The 15,342-nt window shown below is 45.0% G+C and overlaps 1 protein-coding gene across 3 annotated transcripts in view; it reads right to left on the bottom strand.

Moving 5' to 3' along the window:
- Positions 1–15,342, bottom strand: part of FMNL1 (formin like 1) — a 593,200-nt gene that overhangs the window by 96,454 nt on the left and 481,404 nt on the right. For all 3 annotated transcript variants that reach the window (XM_069634229.1, XM_069634230.1, XM_069634228.1), the window contains exons 14-15: positions 11,707–11,950; positions 3,801–4,274 (exon numbers count right to left, since the gene is read on the bottom strand). In XM_069634229.1, the coding sequence (XP_069490330.1) occupies positions 3,801–4,274; positions 11,707–11,950 (718 nt within the window). The remainder of the gene's footprint in view (positions 1–3,800; positions 4,275–11,706; positions 11,951–15,342) is intronic.

Below are 15,342 nucleotides of genomic sequence, written 5' to 3'. Positions count from 1 at the left end.
TTCCCTTGGTCCTCTGCAGGGGGTGTGAGCTCTGGTGGTTTTCCACCTTGTGGTTATCCTCGTGGTGTTGCTCAATCTTGTTGGTATGTTCCTTCTGTGGGCCTGTCAATTTTCTGCACTAGTGAGCCTGCGTGGTGGAGGCTACTAAAGTGTCCCTTAGTTGTTATAGTGCTGCATTGGGGTTGCGATGACATAGGTCTGCTGGGTGGGTGGCTCTGGGGTTTTGGTGTGGTGTGGGTGTCCCTGTTAGTGCTCTCTCTTGTCAATTGTCCGGTTGTTTAATTGTTATGCTTTTATTCCCTCTTCGCGCGTGGGCGCGTTTGCGGGCAGTTCGCTGGGGCTGATGGGATTGTCGTTTGCTATCCTTCCCATTGTTTATTTATTTATGTATTTATTTTCGCTCTCGGGAGTGTTCTGGCGTGCTTTTTTTTTTTCATTGGGCAGCTCACTGCCACTGGGTGTTGGCGGGATATCAGTTCCTTGGTTGGGGCCACTGTGTTCTTTTTTTTTTTGTGCCTACGCTCGCCGGGCTTTTCGGCACGCTTTTGTTAGGTAGCTCGCTGAGGGGGAGGGGCGTGGGCTTCTTACTCGCTCCTGGTGTCTCCCCGCACGCTTCACGCACACTAAATGACTGCACAGGAGCCATTGTGCACTCCAAACTTCTCTTTATTCCTCCGTATCCTTACTGCCCTCCCTCTTCCCTTGCTCCTCCCTTTCCTCCCGCTTCCTGCTCCCTCCCATAGTCTTGAGCTTCCCTCTTAAAGGGGCTCTGTCCTTTTTTCACTTACAACACTCCTTAACTTAGATGGTGCATTGCCTACTGCTTATGGGCACAATGTTTACCTTTTGAAGTCACATTATCTACTTTTGTATGGTGCTTATCTCCTATGTAAGGACACCTTATTGAGCCATAGGGTGCACGCACCTGCCTTTTAAAAGGGCACATGATCTACAGCCTGAAGCTGCTGATTTCTATTCAATGCACATTCTCTAATATTTGCAGACATGACTCCATTTTTTAGGGTGCGGTACCTACTGTTTAAGGGCAAATTATCTTCTTTTGAGGGCACACTATCTACACTGAGAATCTGGTGCCCAGCACTTCAGGGCACAAGGCTACTTCTATGAGGGCACAGACCCTACTTTTTGAGTGCCTGTTACATTATTTTTGTGGGCACACTATTTAACTTTTAGGGCACCCTGCCTACATTTTGATGGCACATTTATTACTGCTGATGGACCAATAACTATCGCAGGCACATTATCTCTTTTTTAGACCACATTACCTTGCATTTCAGGTCACATAATTTACTTTGAGGGTACATTACCATCCGTTTAGGGGAACCCTACTTATGTGTTGGCGGTCACATTGCTTAGGAGCTGAGAAAACAAACTATTTCATGTGGCCAAATTGCCTACTATTTTAGGGCACGTTATCTACTGTTTGAGGGCACAATACATAATATTTGTTTGCACGTTTCCTACCATTTAAGGGCACACTGTTTTTTTCGAAAGCAAGCACGTCAAGTAATGCCTTCCTGGACTTAGGTAGAATAGAGCTCTCTTCGGTGGTCGGGCACTGTGCCCTCCCAAGGAGTCCAAGGCATGACACTGCATAGCAGTGAATCGAACGACAGTGCCTAATGCAGCCCCAACTAATCAGGGACGTCATTTCACCAAAATGCCAGGTGTAGCGGAAGTGACATCACACCACCCTTGACTGTTGGTGACCTCACAGGAAGTGATGTCATTTGACCCCACCCTGAAGTGACATTACGGGAAGCAATGGAACACGACCTTTCACCCCTTGACAAAACAGGAAGTGGCATCACATAGCATTGTTCCTAAGTACACTACCAAAAATACGGTTACATCACTATAATGTGATATACATTTCATACAAGAATGGATCGCCATAAGTATCATTAATATCATTGTGTATAGGCCCATATTACCAAATTACTGTGAATGCAAGCAGACGTCCAAGGCCAAATGATAATGTGTTATATAGCACTTATGCTTAAGCGCTCTATATAGAACAAATATACATACAATATCACCCAACCTGTGTTGGTACTCATTTATCGACCTCAGAAGGATGAAAGGCTGTGTTGAGGTGTTTAAGAACAGACTAAATCAGTGACTCACCCCTGAAGTGTGCCTGAAATAAACCTTCAATGAGTCGAGCAATTATTGTATAGAATTCTAGAAGGACAAAGTATTTGTTATTCCTATTCTTTCTTTTTTAGGGTCACTGTTCAAAGTGCTACACTTGTGGAACCCCATGTTTTTTTTAAGAGGCCTGAACAAAAAAGCCAGCCACTCTAGAAACGAAGAGCCACATGGCGCTGGACATAGCCAAGGAGTTTACATTTAAATAAAAAAGAAAATCATTTTCATTTTTTTTTTTTTTTAGGAGTAGCAAGCAAGACCACAGGGGTAGTAAGGGAGGAGACCTCAGGGCTCGCATCTGCGACCCTTGGTGACCCCCAAATTGCGTCCCTGCAACCAATAGCATCAACCGATATAAATCATTTAGTGGGAGCTCTGGCCCAATAAAGGTCAAGTGTAATATTACTGCATGTCTGAATACAGTTTCAGCTCCCCCACCTCACACCACTCTCGCAGACCTCAGGTCACCTGTGTGACATTGAACACCATGTTCCTGTACACCACACGAGTCTGATGAACGATGCGTCAGTGTCCTTTGTTGTGGCCACTGGTCACCTGCTATCTTTACATGGCAGAGGTACAACTTATTAAATGTATACCTTCCCAGGAACATGAGGTGTTTCTGAATTCACAGAAGTCTCCCTGAGCCCACCAGACTCTCCCGAACCTCACAGGATGATCCCTGGACACGCAGACGTCCTCCTAAACCACACACAAGTGCCCCGATTGCTCCTGTATCTCCCTTGCCTTTGCACATTTTCCAGAATTAGGGGCTAGGTTGTCGAATCATCAAATATCTCAGTTCTGTCAGATTTGCAGAAATTAATTCCACAATAAACATGCATGGACACGAATTAGACCTAGTAGATGCTTTGGAGAATATTTATACATGTTTTGGACACTGTGACAAGCCAGCAGGGTGTTAGTATTCTGGCGGGTTGCAAGCCCAGCCCCCTACTGCATTGACCCTTCACCAATCATGAGATCGTTCCATTTGGGCTAACCCTGGCCAAAAGTAAGTCAGGTGGATTTTTTTTTAAACCAAAATTGCCTCAATTCACTCATTGAAAGATGCTCCAGAACTCTTCCAATGTTAAAAAAGGACATCAGTGACATTTTAAATAACGCACTGTTACTCCCGATTCAGGAGTATTGGGCATCGTAGATTTGTGAGAGACTGGGCAGGAAAGTAACCATGCAGGTATTGCGTCCTTTTGCCAACAGTGTACTTGACTACAATTACTTTGAATTTTCATCTAATGTTTAGGGAATTATGGGGTAAGCGGTCAAAATGATGGTGGGGAGGGGTTTGGGGCAGGGGCAGTACCAAAGAGAAAGGGGCATGGGGGAACCACCCAAATTGAATTGAAAAAAATAATGTGATGAAAAAACTTAAAGTAATTACTGTCGACAAAAGTACATGGAACACCCATGCAGCAGTCCTTTGTTAGTTTCTAAAAGATGTGCAACACCTAGGATGGCTGCATGTGTATGGTGGTAGGCAGTGGTGGAAAGGTGCAATGGCAAGTCATCAGAACTCCCATGTGTGGGCAATCCCCCATTTCTGTATAGGGGACACTCCTCTGCCAATGAGTGATGCAATTGGCGTAAGACACCTAGACTCTCACCTGATCTGTCTGCAGGCGTGAAGCTTTTTGATCCACCTGACAGCATTCCTGGAGGCAGGGGAGGAGGCGCCAGGCCGCCTGGCCCCTGGCCTAGAGGAGGTGGTGGTGGTGGTGGAGGTGGAGGTGGTGGGGGTCCAGCCTCAGCAGGACCAGCAGGACCAGCAGGAGAAGATGCAACTTTTCCAGGTAGAGGAGGAGCTGGAGGAGGAGCAGTCGTGACACCCTCTTGGGCAGGTGGGCCAGACAGGGCTGGAGATCCAGGTGGGATAGCAAGGGCAGGCGATTCAGGTGGGATGGGTAGGGCAGGAGGGGGCGCCGGACATGGTGGAACGCATGGCTCAGGCTGGGCAACTGACAAAGGCCGGGTGGGTGAGCAAGGCTGGGCACAGGCAAATGCTGGCAGAGGAGGTGCCGGAGGAACCATGGCTGAAGTGTCCAACGTGGGTGGTGGTGATGGCGGAGCAATAGGGCTATCTGAAAAAAAAAGATATTGTTAACATGGAGCAATATTCACTGTATGATACAAATGAAAACCTTTTCTCTTCAAACACGGCCTGTCACAGTAGACACACTTGTAGAGAGAGTTAACATGGCACAAATCTCACCTTTAAGGCCCTATGACACATGCTTCTCGGGGATGTGTTGTCATGTCGTCTTAGTTTTCGAGCCTAGAAGACAAGCTTATCTAAAGTGTGTATCATGGAACCTATTTCGCCTTTCAACTCCTAGTGGACAGGCTGAGCTAACATGACATCTATCTCACCGTTCACGTACCAGCAGACACGTTTATACCGAGTTGAGTATCATGCACACATCTCACCTTTTAAGTCCCCAAAGACACACATCTCTAGAATGGTGGGGATGCATGTACGTATCTCACCTTTCAAGTGCTAAAAGACAAGCCTATTCAGAGGGTGTATTTTGGCAGATTTATCATCGTTCACGTCCTAGCAGACAGGCGTATCTACCATGGCAGATATCTCACCTTTCAAGAATTATCAAACAGGCTTACTTTAACTTTCAAATCATATTAGGGCGGCTTCCCTTGAGTGGGTAACATACACCATCTCATCTTTCAAGATCTAGCAGACTAGCTGACCTAGAGCATGTAACATGCCATTTCCCCATCTCATATTTCAACAATTGGTAGATTATCTGACCTAGAGTGTGTAACATGTCACTGCCACATCTTGTCTTTCAACATCTAGCAGACTAAAAAAAAACATCTAGCAGACTAGCTTACCTAGGGTGTGTAACATACCACTGCTACATCTCATCTTTCAACAAGTAGGAGAATATCTGACCTATAGTGTGTGACATACCCCTACCAAATCCTATCTTTCAACAACTGGCAGATGAGCTTACCTAGAGTGTTTAACATAACGCTGCCACGTCTCATCTTTCAACATGTAGCAGAATTGCTGACCTAGAGTGTGTAATACACTACTGCCAGATCTCATCTTTCAACATCTAGCAGATTAGCTTACCTAGAGTGTGTAACATAACGCTGCCACGTATCATCTTTCAACATGTAGCAGAATAGCCGGCTTAAAGCGTGTTACATGGTCATACCCTTTCAAGGCCTGGAACAGTTGCTTATCTAGAGTGCAGCGCGCTACATCTTCCATGACATAGACAGAAGTATCCAGTTTAAAGGAGCATTCACAATTATACTCCCATGCCTTTCCTGCAGCAAATTGAATGGAATAAAAAAGCAGACAGCAGTCCCCAGGGACCTTTAAGAGTGTAGCGCTGGCAGGAAGGTGCAGTTTTTGGGAGGAAGAAGAGACGACCGTGGACTGAGCAGAAGGCATGCAGCTTGTCCTGTTAGGTAACGACATTAAAGGGCAGACTCTTAAAAGTTTTTGGGGTGCAAGTAATGAAATGCGCTAGCACGTCTGAACACTTGCGCAAAAAAGGAGCAGCCCAATTCCCAAAGGCCATCTGAGTGAGTGCTTTTTAGATGCCCTTTTCTACCCTTTGACGCAAGTCAGGGGCGGTTTAAATTTAAAAGGACATCCTGAATTCAGAAACCGAATGTATTTCTAAATGTCCAAATACTAGGGTCAAATCCTGTGCCTGTTGGGAACAACAGGTGCAGTACAGGTGCAGTAGGAGGTGAAAATCATGACAGGGTCATTTCTGTGTCATGAATTTTTCTTTAAGTGCGACTACCACGGTTTAAACAGTAGCTGTCACACTTGCATTTCCATCCCACAAACAGGGATGGCTAAGCTTTTTTTTCCTTGAGCATTTCACAGGGAAAGGCCTTTTAAGGGGCTGTCTCTTTCAAACGGGCTCTCAGCAATCCTGTGATTGCTGGAAGCCAGTCATCATACGTAGCATTAGTGTCTCAGAAGCGTGACCCCGACACTAATGTATGCAGGGGGCTGGACATCGCATCTTCGGGCCACTGTCCCGCCCCTCCTGGATTGCCCGGGTCACCTTTAAGAATAAGGCGACCTATGCATTTCTGAAAGTAGCGCAAATGAAAGAAGCGCACCGCCTGCACTCCTTTCATGTGCGCTCATTTTTGAGAACCTTCTCCTAAGTGTCAGAAGTTGACCCTACAGTATATATGTTGGAACCAGTGTGAGGCAGAGCTTGAAGCAAACGCACTGCAGGTGACCAAAAAGACTAATGAGAGGATAAGGCTGGGAAAGATCAAAACCACAAGCACAGAGACATTTCTGCACCCTCCTCAACTCACCCTCATTTGGAAGGTGGCACCCTCCTGGAACTCATTGGCACCCTCCTGGCACTCATTTTCGCCATGTCACAAACCAAATACCTCTCATAATTTTTCATGGGACCCCTCCCCCACAGGAAACCTTTGACAGCCTCACAAAAATGATTCGCCTTCACGGACTCCAAAATATTTGATTATACCATCCTTGCAGAATCAACATGTTGAGAGCAATGTTTCAGTCTAAGAAGCTAGCTGAGACATGTTAGCAGAGACAGAGGAAGTGACTGCACACAGAGGTCACATGAAGAGGAAGAACTTAAACTAAAGCTATACCTGTCTTCAACTGGGGTCAAAGGTCAATAAGAGCGCATCTCCAAAATTGAGGAAGGTCCATTATTTTGTAGCTAGTGATCATTTCGTTACAAGAAATCAAAGGAACGAGTAAGAACTCAGTACTGTGCTACTGTTAAAAGATGCCAGCCCAAATGATGGCTACTCAAACCATGTGCAGCGCTCCGCTGCTCTTGTGCTAGGTCAGCTCTTTAAACAATAAAATAAAAAAGAAGTATTTGTTACACACTCCAATGAGCTGCCAGGAACTGGCAAGCATCTAACTGCAGAAAAGGCGACAACCTGGAAAAGCCTATACCTTCAGCATGCAGCAGAGCAGTTTACAGACAGGATTAAACCCTTACAGAGTCTTAGCACAAGAAGACTGGCTTACGTGGGGGCAAGGAATGCCCTCAGGCAGGGAGCAGGCAGACTGCTAGTAAACACTGCATATGGGCCAGCAAACTGTAGCGCTTCAGATGTTTAAGGCTGCAACTCCCCTCACCCTTGACTATGATGGGCAGAGCTGATGGGAGTTGTAGTGTAAAACATCTGGAGAGCCAATGATTGCAACCCCCTGCTGTACATTATGTGTCTGTGGGCAGGGCCGGGTACACTGAAGGAGAAATGTCTTGTGGCTGGGCACAAGTGCAAGATATGTGAGGCATCTAATCATGTAATGAGTCTGTGTTGATCCAATCCAGGGCAGAGCAGGCGATGAGAGCAGTTTACAATGAAACAGAAGACCCAGAGGAATGGAATGGAACTCCTTGTTTGACTTGTAGCCAGGAGCACCACCTTAGGCGTCGGGTAAATGGGGGTAGAGGGAAAAGTTGCCCACGTTCTCCTTGAACAACGGGGGTAGGAGTGCCATTTTGCCCCCCAGTTGAAAGTCTGCAACCAAAAACGAAAGCAAAATAAAATCCCCATTGAGTGAGATGCTCTTCTAAATCACAGGGTGAATCGGAGCTGCTGGCTCCACTCCTGCGGGGCTCAAGCTTGGTGAAGTGTTAGCATGCATCTTGCAAAATTAGCAAGTACTGCTCATTTCAAAGTACACAGTCTGCCTCATCAACGGACCACCTCAGTCTTAATTTGGGGATGTGGAGAGGGGACAGGTAAAACAGGTTAGCGGCCCATGGGGGAAGTAGGGAATTCTTAAGCAGAATGCTTCAGAGGCACCAGTTGCTGAGAAGTTCTATGTTTAGGCCTGCCTGAAAATTCTATGTTTTCTTCAATTACTGTGGCAAAATGTGGAGTAGAAATGAATGTGTTGTTTCGGCCTCAGGGTGGGTCTGGTTCCCTCCCTTTGCTAGGTGTGGAAATGTCTACAACTGTAACTGTTAGCGTTAACAGGGACACTGCCCCTTTAAGGTGTGAGGTCTCACACAGGAAGGAACCACGTGGTGGGAGGGACAAGTGCCGGAGGAAATGAGAGGGGAAAGGAGGTGAAAGGACGTTTTGAGTAAAGAAGAGTTTGTGTACTGGCCATCTGTGTGTGTGTCCAATTATTCTGTGACCCCAAGGAGATAACAGTAGCGAAAAGCAAAAGTTGGTTCTGCTCTCGCCCTCCGCCCCCGTTTGATGCACCAATCCATGGCTAATCACTGGGAAAGAACGTAGCAGGATTTCCAGCTGCACTCCTTTAGTAACGTGTCTTTCCCAGCGAGCAGCCACACTCCCACCGTATTGCAGACCACACTGCAGTGTGCTTGCAGCAAGGCTGGTGAAGTAGAACACGATCCCGCACAAGCATGATACATCCTCTGGAGGTGGAATAGTGTCAGTCCTGACGCCTACAGGTGACTCACACTGGCAATAAAGAGCCCAGGGAATTAGAAGTAATTTGAGAGGCTATTTGTGGCCATTGACAGGGGTGTGTGCTGGCTGCTAATGGGAAGTAGAGCAATACATTAGGTTCGTTTATTACTCCATGACACTCGATTCCACTCCTGGACTTTGCTTTTACTTTAGAAAACTGAATTCAATTACAGTGGCCCAAGAAAACAGCTCCCAGAATACACTTGATGGAGAAATGAAACACGAGACTGGTACATAGTCTACCTTTTGAGCGTGAAGGTTCTATATGTTTTTACTGAAGAATATTCACAGTCGTATTTACCGCCATATTTTAATGGAATTGTTTTGCTACATAATATTGGGGGAGACCTCCCGCACCCCACCCACCCTCACCCCATCTCATATTGCCTCACCTGAACATTTTACAGCAAAATCTGCAGTAAAATAATCTGCATTCACATTTCATTGGTAAAAGAAACTGGATACCGCCCTGGAATCATTGGTAACCTTAGAAATAAAAGCCACCTTTCCTAACATGCTGCAGCCACACATGTCCATGTGTGGATCATGGCTTCAGATCTACTGAAGCTTCCAAGCGGGAGAGGTTACCGAGCGGAAAACCATGTATTGCAAGGAGTGGGTGATTTATACCAAAATCGAAAAATACATGTGAAAAACCTTTTTGTGGTAATACATGGGTACCGGTGCACTTCGTACTGGAATATCATACCGGGAGGGATAAGTGAAGAATCCGTAGGGACACCCGAGTGGATCTTTGGCCACCAGCTCCTGAACCAGGCACTAAACGCCACCTTAACCTCTACAAAATATTGATGATGTCTTATCAGAAGAAGAGGTTTCCAGATTATGGGTCCAGGTCTTCTCTTTTCCTGAAATCATCTCTGATCCCTCTGCCAACATTTCCAATTGTCTCTCTGCCATTAAATATTGGATGGATTTGTGCTCTCTGATGTTATTCTCTACCAAAAAAGAGGTGCTCTTCTTCCTGGCCAAAAGCTCTATCATCTCTTCCTCTGTCTAACCAGTTCTCACCTTACACTCTACCCTACTCTTCTTCAGCTAGAAACCTCGGCGTCATCTATGACCCTTCTCACACTTCTCTACTTTCATCTCCAAAACTGGAACAGCAGCTTGCCTCAACCTCCTAAGTATTAGGAAACTCAGGCACCTCCTTCCTTTCAACACTGCCAAGCATCTCTTAACCACTCGTGTCTTCTCTAAACTGGACTCCTGTGCCAGTATCCTCTTCTGTCTCCCCAACTATGATTTCTGTCCTCTTGACAAGATCAATAACTTCGCTACCAGGACTCTCTTTGAACTCTCTCACTTCACACCTACTTCCTCTTACCGTCACCAGGCAGGGTGGCTGACAATGCAAAACAGGGCCAGATATACATTTCTTATCATGATTCACAAGTCTATCAATGGGATGGCACCACCTTATCTATCCTCCTCTATCCAAATATAAATATACAAGCCTTCTCGCGATCTCTGCTCTGCTGCCTTCAGTACCCTTGTGGCTCCTCACCCTCCCTGTGCTTTCTCTCATTTCCACTCTTTCTCTCTTCCTGCTCCACGTGCATGGAATTCTCTTCCCCCGGATATCTGAGAAACAGTCCACACAGATTTGCTCAAAACCAAACTAAAAGCCTACCTCCTCGCCTCTGAGTTACCCTCTTAACCTACCTCTCATCTGCCTGCTAGCTAACATTTTTCCCTCGTCCCTAACCTGCCTCTATCCTTCACTTTCCCTGCCTCAACTCCAGCACTTCACCCATCATGGTCACATCCTGGGTAGCTGCCCGTACCGCCTACCTGCACTTAAAAATGGCCAACATTGGTTGTCCTTAATCTATGTATGTCCACTTATGTATTGTCTCCGGTGACTGTTCCATTTACTCCCCTCCACAACCTGGTCAGAATGTCCCTCAAACTCACCCCATTGTCAGAAGCTTACTGCTTCCCATGAAATCTGAGTTCTAATCTTTTGTGATTAAAATATCATTGTTCCTCTTGTATATAAATAAATAAAAAAAGCCCTGTCTTTTGTCTCCTGAGCTAGACGAAGACTCTAGCTATATAATTCTTTCAACCCAAATGAACCAGTACTGTTGGGTTTGGCTGCCCCTGGGTATTTGCTCTGCTCCAGAAGTGATCCAGTGTGAAGTGCCATAATTGCAAGAAAGACTGGGCGTTCCACTCAATGGGACGAGCGCTCACAGTATGCTCTTTATCTAAAAGCTGCAGTTTTTCATATATATTGCTTATTAGTTCATTTACAAGTCTTGATACTGTACACAATTAGTACATTGACTCTCTAGTTAAATCGCAGCTGTCACACACTAGCATTTCCATCCCCCAAAAAGGGATGGAAATCCTTTTTCTTTTTGGTTATGTCACCGAGACAGGCCCTTTAACGGCTTGGTAGTGAGAATGTCATACATTAGTGCTGGGAGTGTGTGCCCAACGCTAATGTATGAAAGGGGGCTGGACAGTGCATCTTTGCACCACTGTCCAGTCCCTCCTGAAATGCTCGGGAATGGGAGGTTTTGCTGCAGCATATTTCATTGAGTTTTTTTTAATGGATTTTGACGAAAATATATATGGAGAGTGGGTTTGGGCTAAAAATGTATTTACAGGGATTAAGGGGAGGCTGCAGGGGTCCCCCGAATATATTTGTGGCAAAAACAACTGATAAAAAAAAAAGAAATCGCCAAAATCACATACAACTCTCAGGTCACCTTTCAGAATAAGGTGACATGAGTATTCCCAAAAAAATAATTTGCTCAATGTTTTGAGAATATGGTGCACAGAATTAATTTGTTTGGTAAATGATGGCACATGACCGGGAAAAAAACCTTCCAGTAACCTGGAGCCACCTGTCCAGCCTACCGCAAGCCATTGATATGAAACATGCCGATGGGCTTGAGATCTTCATTCCCTAAATTCTCCTCTGCTTGACCCTCCCCGGACCTATGAAGGGCTGCAACCCCGGTTCAGCTGCATGTTACAGAAACCCCTCTCTCAGAGCTATGTTCACCCCTTTGCCCAGGATGAAGACCGTACCTGTGCTGGTCGCGGATGGGGCTTCTATCATGACCACAGTGATGTGCTCTGTCATCACGGCTGGAGGAAGGACCTCATTGGCTTCTTGCTCTTTTTCTGGCTCCGGCCGTGGCCTGATCAAGCCTTTGTCTTCCAGCTCTTCCAGGCTATGCTCAATGGTGGAGACCGGCCGTCTCATGGACGGCTCATCCGGGATCTGCAGTTGCACGGAGCTCACCCGGCTACTGGAGTCACAGAAACTCTCCTGTTAATGGGGCAAGACAGACAACACTTCAGCATGCACGTACATCCATCATGTATCAAACTACCAGAACACGCAACAAATTAGAGACACTGCTCATTCAGTTACATACACACTTCTAGACTGGGCCGATGCACCCACCTTAGCCGGCAGTCAGTCTACTTTTGTTTTGATGGACGGCCATTTTGGTGAACCATCTGCTAGAAGTGGCTGCCAAATTTTACCTTGTCCAGAACCACCCTCTGTCTACAGAACTATGGTAACAACCTCTTCACTATGAGTGATGAGTGATGCAAAATATGCCTGGAAGCCATTTTACCGATCAACGCCATGGGGTACTGGAATGATGTATGTACTGCTATACCCATGTATCAGCGCCGGCTCACAGGGAGCTCAGGGGGTACGGCCTCACAAGGGCACCCCTCAGCGCAGCAAATAAAAGGCTCCTTGCCTCCAGCTCAGCGTCATGTAATAGGTGCTGGGCCAGACTGATAATTTAAGTGCATGACACTTACAAGAACAGCGGGGGCTCAATTCTGTTGTTCGGCTGATACTTGTTCCAACAAGTATCAGTCGAACAACAAAACTGAGCCCCTGCTGTTCTGCATTTGTGGTGGATTGGCTATAATGCTGGCATAATGTTGGGGAGGGTGGGGTAGGGCAACACCTACAAATCTCGCATAGGGCGCTTGCAGACCTGGGGCTGGCACTGCCATATATACATGTAATTTTTAATTGAAAGTTGTGCCTGCACTGCTCTGCTGCCTCATCTACACAGAAGGATATAGAGGATTTAGACAGAATGTTCTTTTAACCTGTGCTGCTGCAGGTTAAAAACCTTGCAAGTAAGCCCAAACGAACATCAACTACATGGCCCAAGAAATTGAATGTAATCATGAAAAAAAGAAATTAAAGAAAAATTTGATTAGAAATGTAATTATAGTCCATTTTGTGAAGTTGTCCCAGACAATAAAGTAATTCAAAAAGAATGTTTAAAAAAAATGTTTTGCTGGTTTGGAGTATCCTTTCTTCGGATGAAATGCTTAGTAGATTATTCGAGTCTGAAGACTCTATTTTTAATGAAGATATCAGTACTGGATTGTATTCCAAATTGTGTCTGCTCACATATTTGTCAATCTCCTGATACAGCATTACAGTCACTTACAATTGCAGATGTAGTAAGTCCCAAAACTGTGGCTGAACGATGAAACTCATCTTTATGAATATATTAGAGTGAACTATAGAGACCAATACATCACTAATGGATGTTCTAAGAACACCCAACACCCTGGTGAACTATAGAGACCAATGCATCACTAATGGATGGTTCTAAGAACTCACAACACTCTGGTGAACTATAGAGACCAATACATCATTAATGGATGGTTCTAAGAACTCACAACACCCCGGTGAACTATAGAGGCCAATACATCACTAATGGATGGTTCTAAGAACTCACAACACTCTGGTGAACTATAGAGACCAATGCATCGCTAATGGATGGTTCTAAGAACTCACTACACCCTGGTGAACTATAGAGGCCAATACATCACTAATGTATGGTTCTAAGAACTCACAACACTTTGGTGAACAATAGAGACCCATACATCACTAATGGATGGTTCGAAGAACTCACAACACCCTGGTGAACTATAGAGGCCAATACATCACTAATGGATGGTTCTAAGAACTCACAACACCCTTGTGAACTATAGAGACAAATGCATCTGCAATGGGTGCTACTAAGAACGCACAACACTTTGGTGAACTTTAGAGGCCAATACATCACTAATGGATGGTTCTAAGAACTCACAACACCCTTGTGAACTATAGAGACAAATGCATCAGCAATGGGTGCTACTAAGAACGCACAACACTTTGGTGAACTTTAGAGACCAATACATCACTAATGGACGGTTCTAAGAACTCACAACACCCTTGTGAACTATAGAAACAAATGCATCAGCAATGGGTGTTACTAAGAACTCACAACACTTTGGTGAACTTTAGAGGCCAATACATCACTAATGATGGTTCTAAGAACTCACAACACCCTTGTGAACTATAGAGACAAATGCATCAGCAATTGACGCTACTAAGAACTCACAACACTTTGGTGAACTATAGAGACCAATGCATCACTAATGAATGGTTCTAAGAATTCACAACACTCTGGTGAACTATAGAGACCAATGCATCACTAATGAATGGTTCTAAGAACTCACAACACCCTGGTGAACTATAGAGACAAATGCATCAGTAATGGGCACTTCTAAGAACTCACAACACTTTGGTGAACTTTAGAGACCGATACATCACTAATGGATTGTTCTAAGAACTCACAACACCCTGGTGAACTATAGAGACCAATACATCATTAATGGATGGTTCTAAGAATTCACAACACCCCGGTGAACTATAGAGGCCAATACATCACTAATGGATGGTTCTAAGAACTCACAACACTCTGGTGAACTATAGAGGCAAATGCATCAGTAATGGGTGCTTCTAAGAACTTACAACACTTTGGTGAACTATAGAGACCCATACATCACTAATGAATGGTTCTAAGAACTCACACCACTCTGGTGAACTATAGAGAGCAATACATCAGTAATGGGTGCTTCTAAGAACTTACAACACTTTGGTGAACTATAGAGACCCATACATCATTAATGGATGGTTCTAAGAACTCACAACACTCTGGTGAACTATAGAGAGCAATACATCATTAATGGATGGTTCTAAGAACGCACAACACTCTGGTGAACTATAGAGACCAATACATCACTAATGGATGGTTCCAAGAACTCACAACACCCTGGTGAACTAGAGAGACCAATGCATCAGCAATGGGTGCTACTAAGAACTCACAACACTTTGGTGAACTTTAGAGGCCAATACATCACTAATGGATGGTTCTAAGAACTCACAACACCCTTCTGAACTATAGAGACAAATGCATCAGCAATGTGTGCTACTAAGAACTCACAACACTTTGGTGAACTTTGGAGACCAATACATCACTAATAGATTGTTCTACGAACTCACAACACCCTGATGATCTATAAAGACCAATACATCACTAATGGATGGTTCTAAGAACTCACAACACCCCGGTGAACTATAGAGGCCAATACATCACTAATTGATGGTACTAAGAACTCACAACACCCCGGTGAACTATAGAGGCCAATACATCACTAATGGATGGTTCTAAGAACTCACAACACTCTGGTGAACTAGAGAGACCAATACATCATTCATGGGTGGTTCTAAGAACTCACAACACCCTGGTGAACTGTAGAGGCCAATACATCACTAATGGATGGTTCTAAGAATTCACAACACTCTGGTGAACTATAGAGACCAATACATCATTAATGGATGGTTCT

Source organism: Ambystoma mexicanum, chromosome 13 (genome assembly GCF_040938575.1).
Source record: "Ambystoma mexicanum isolate Mex_15411 chromosome 13, UKY_AmexF1_1, whole genome shotgun sequence".
Taxonomy (NCBI): domain Eukaryota; kingdom Metazoa; phylum Chordata; class Amphibia; order Caudata; family Ambystomatidae; genus Ambystoma; species Ambystoma mexicanum.
This window is presented reverse-complemented; position numbering and strand designations above follow the sequence as displayed.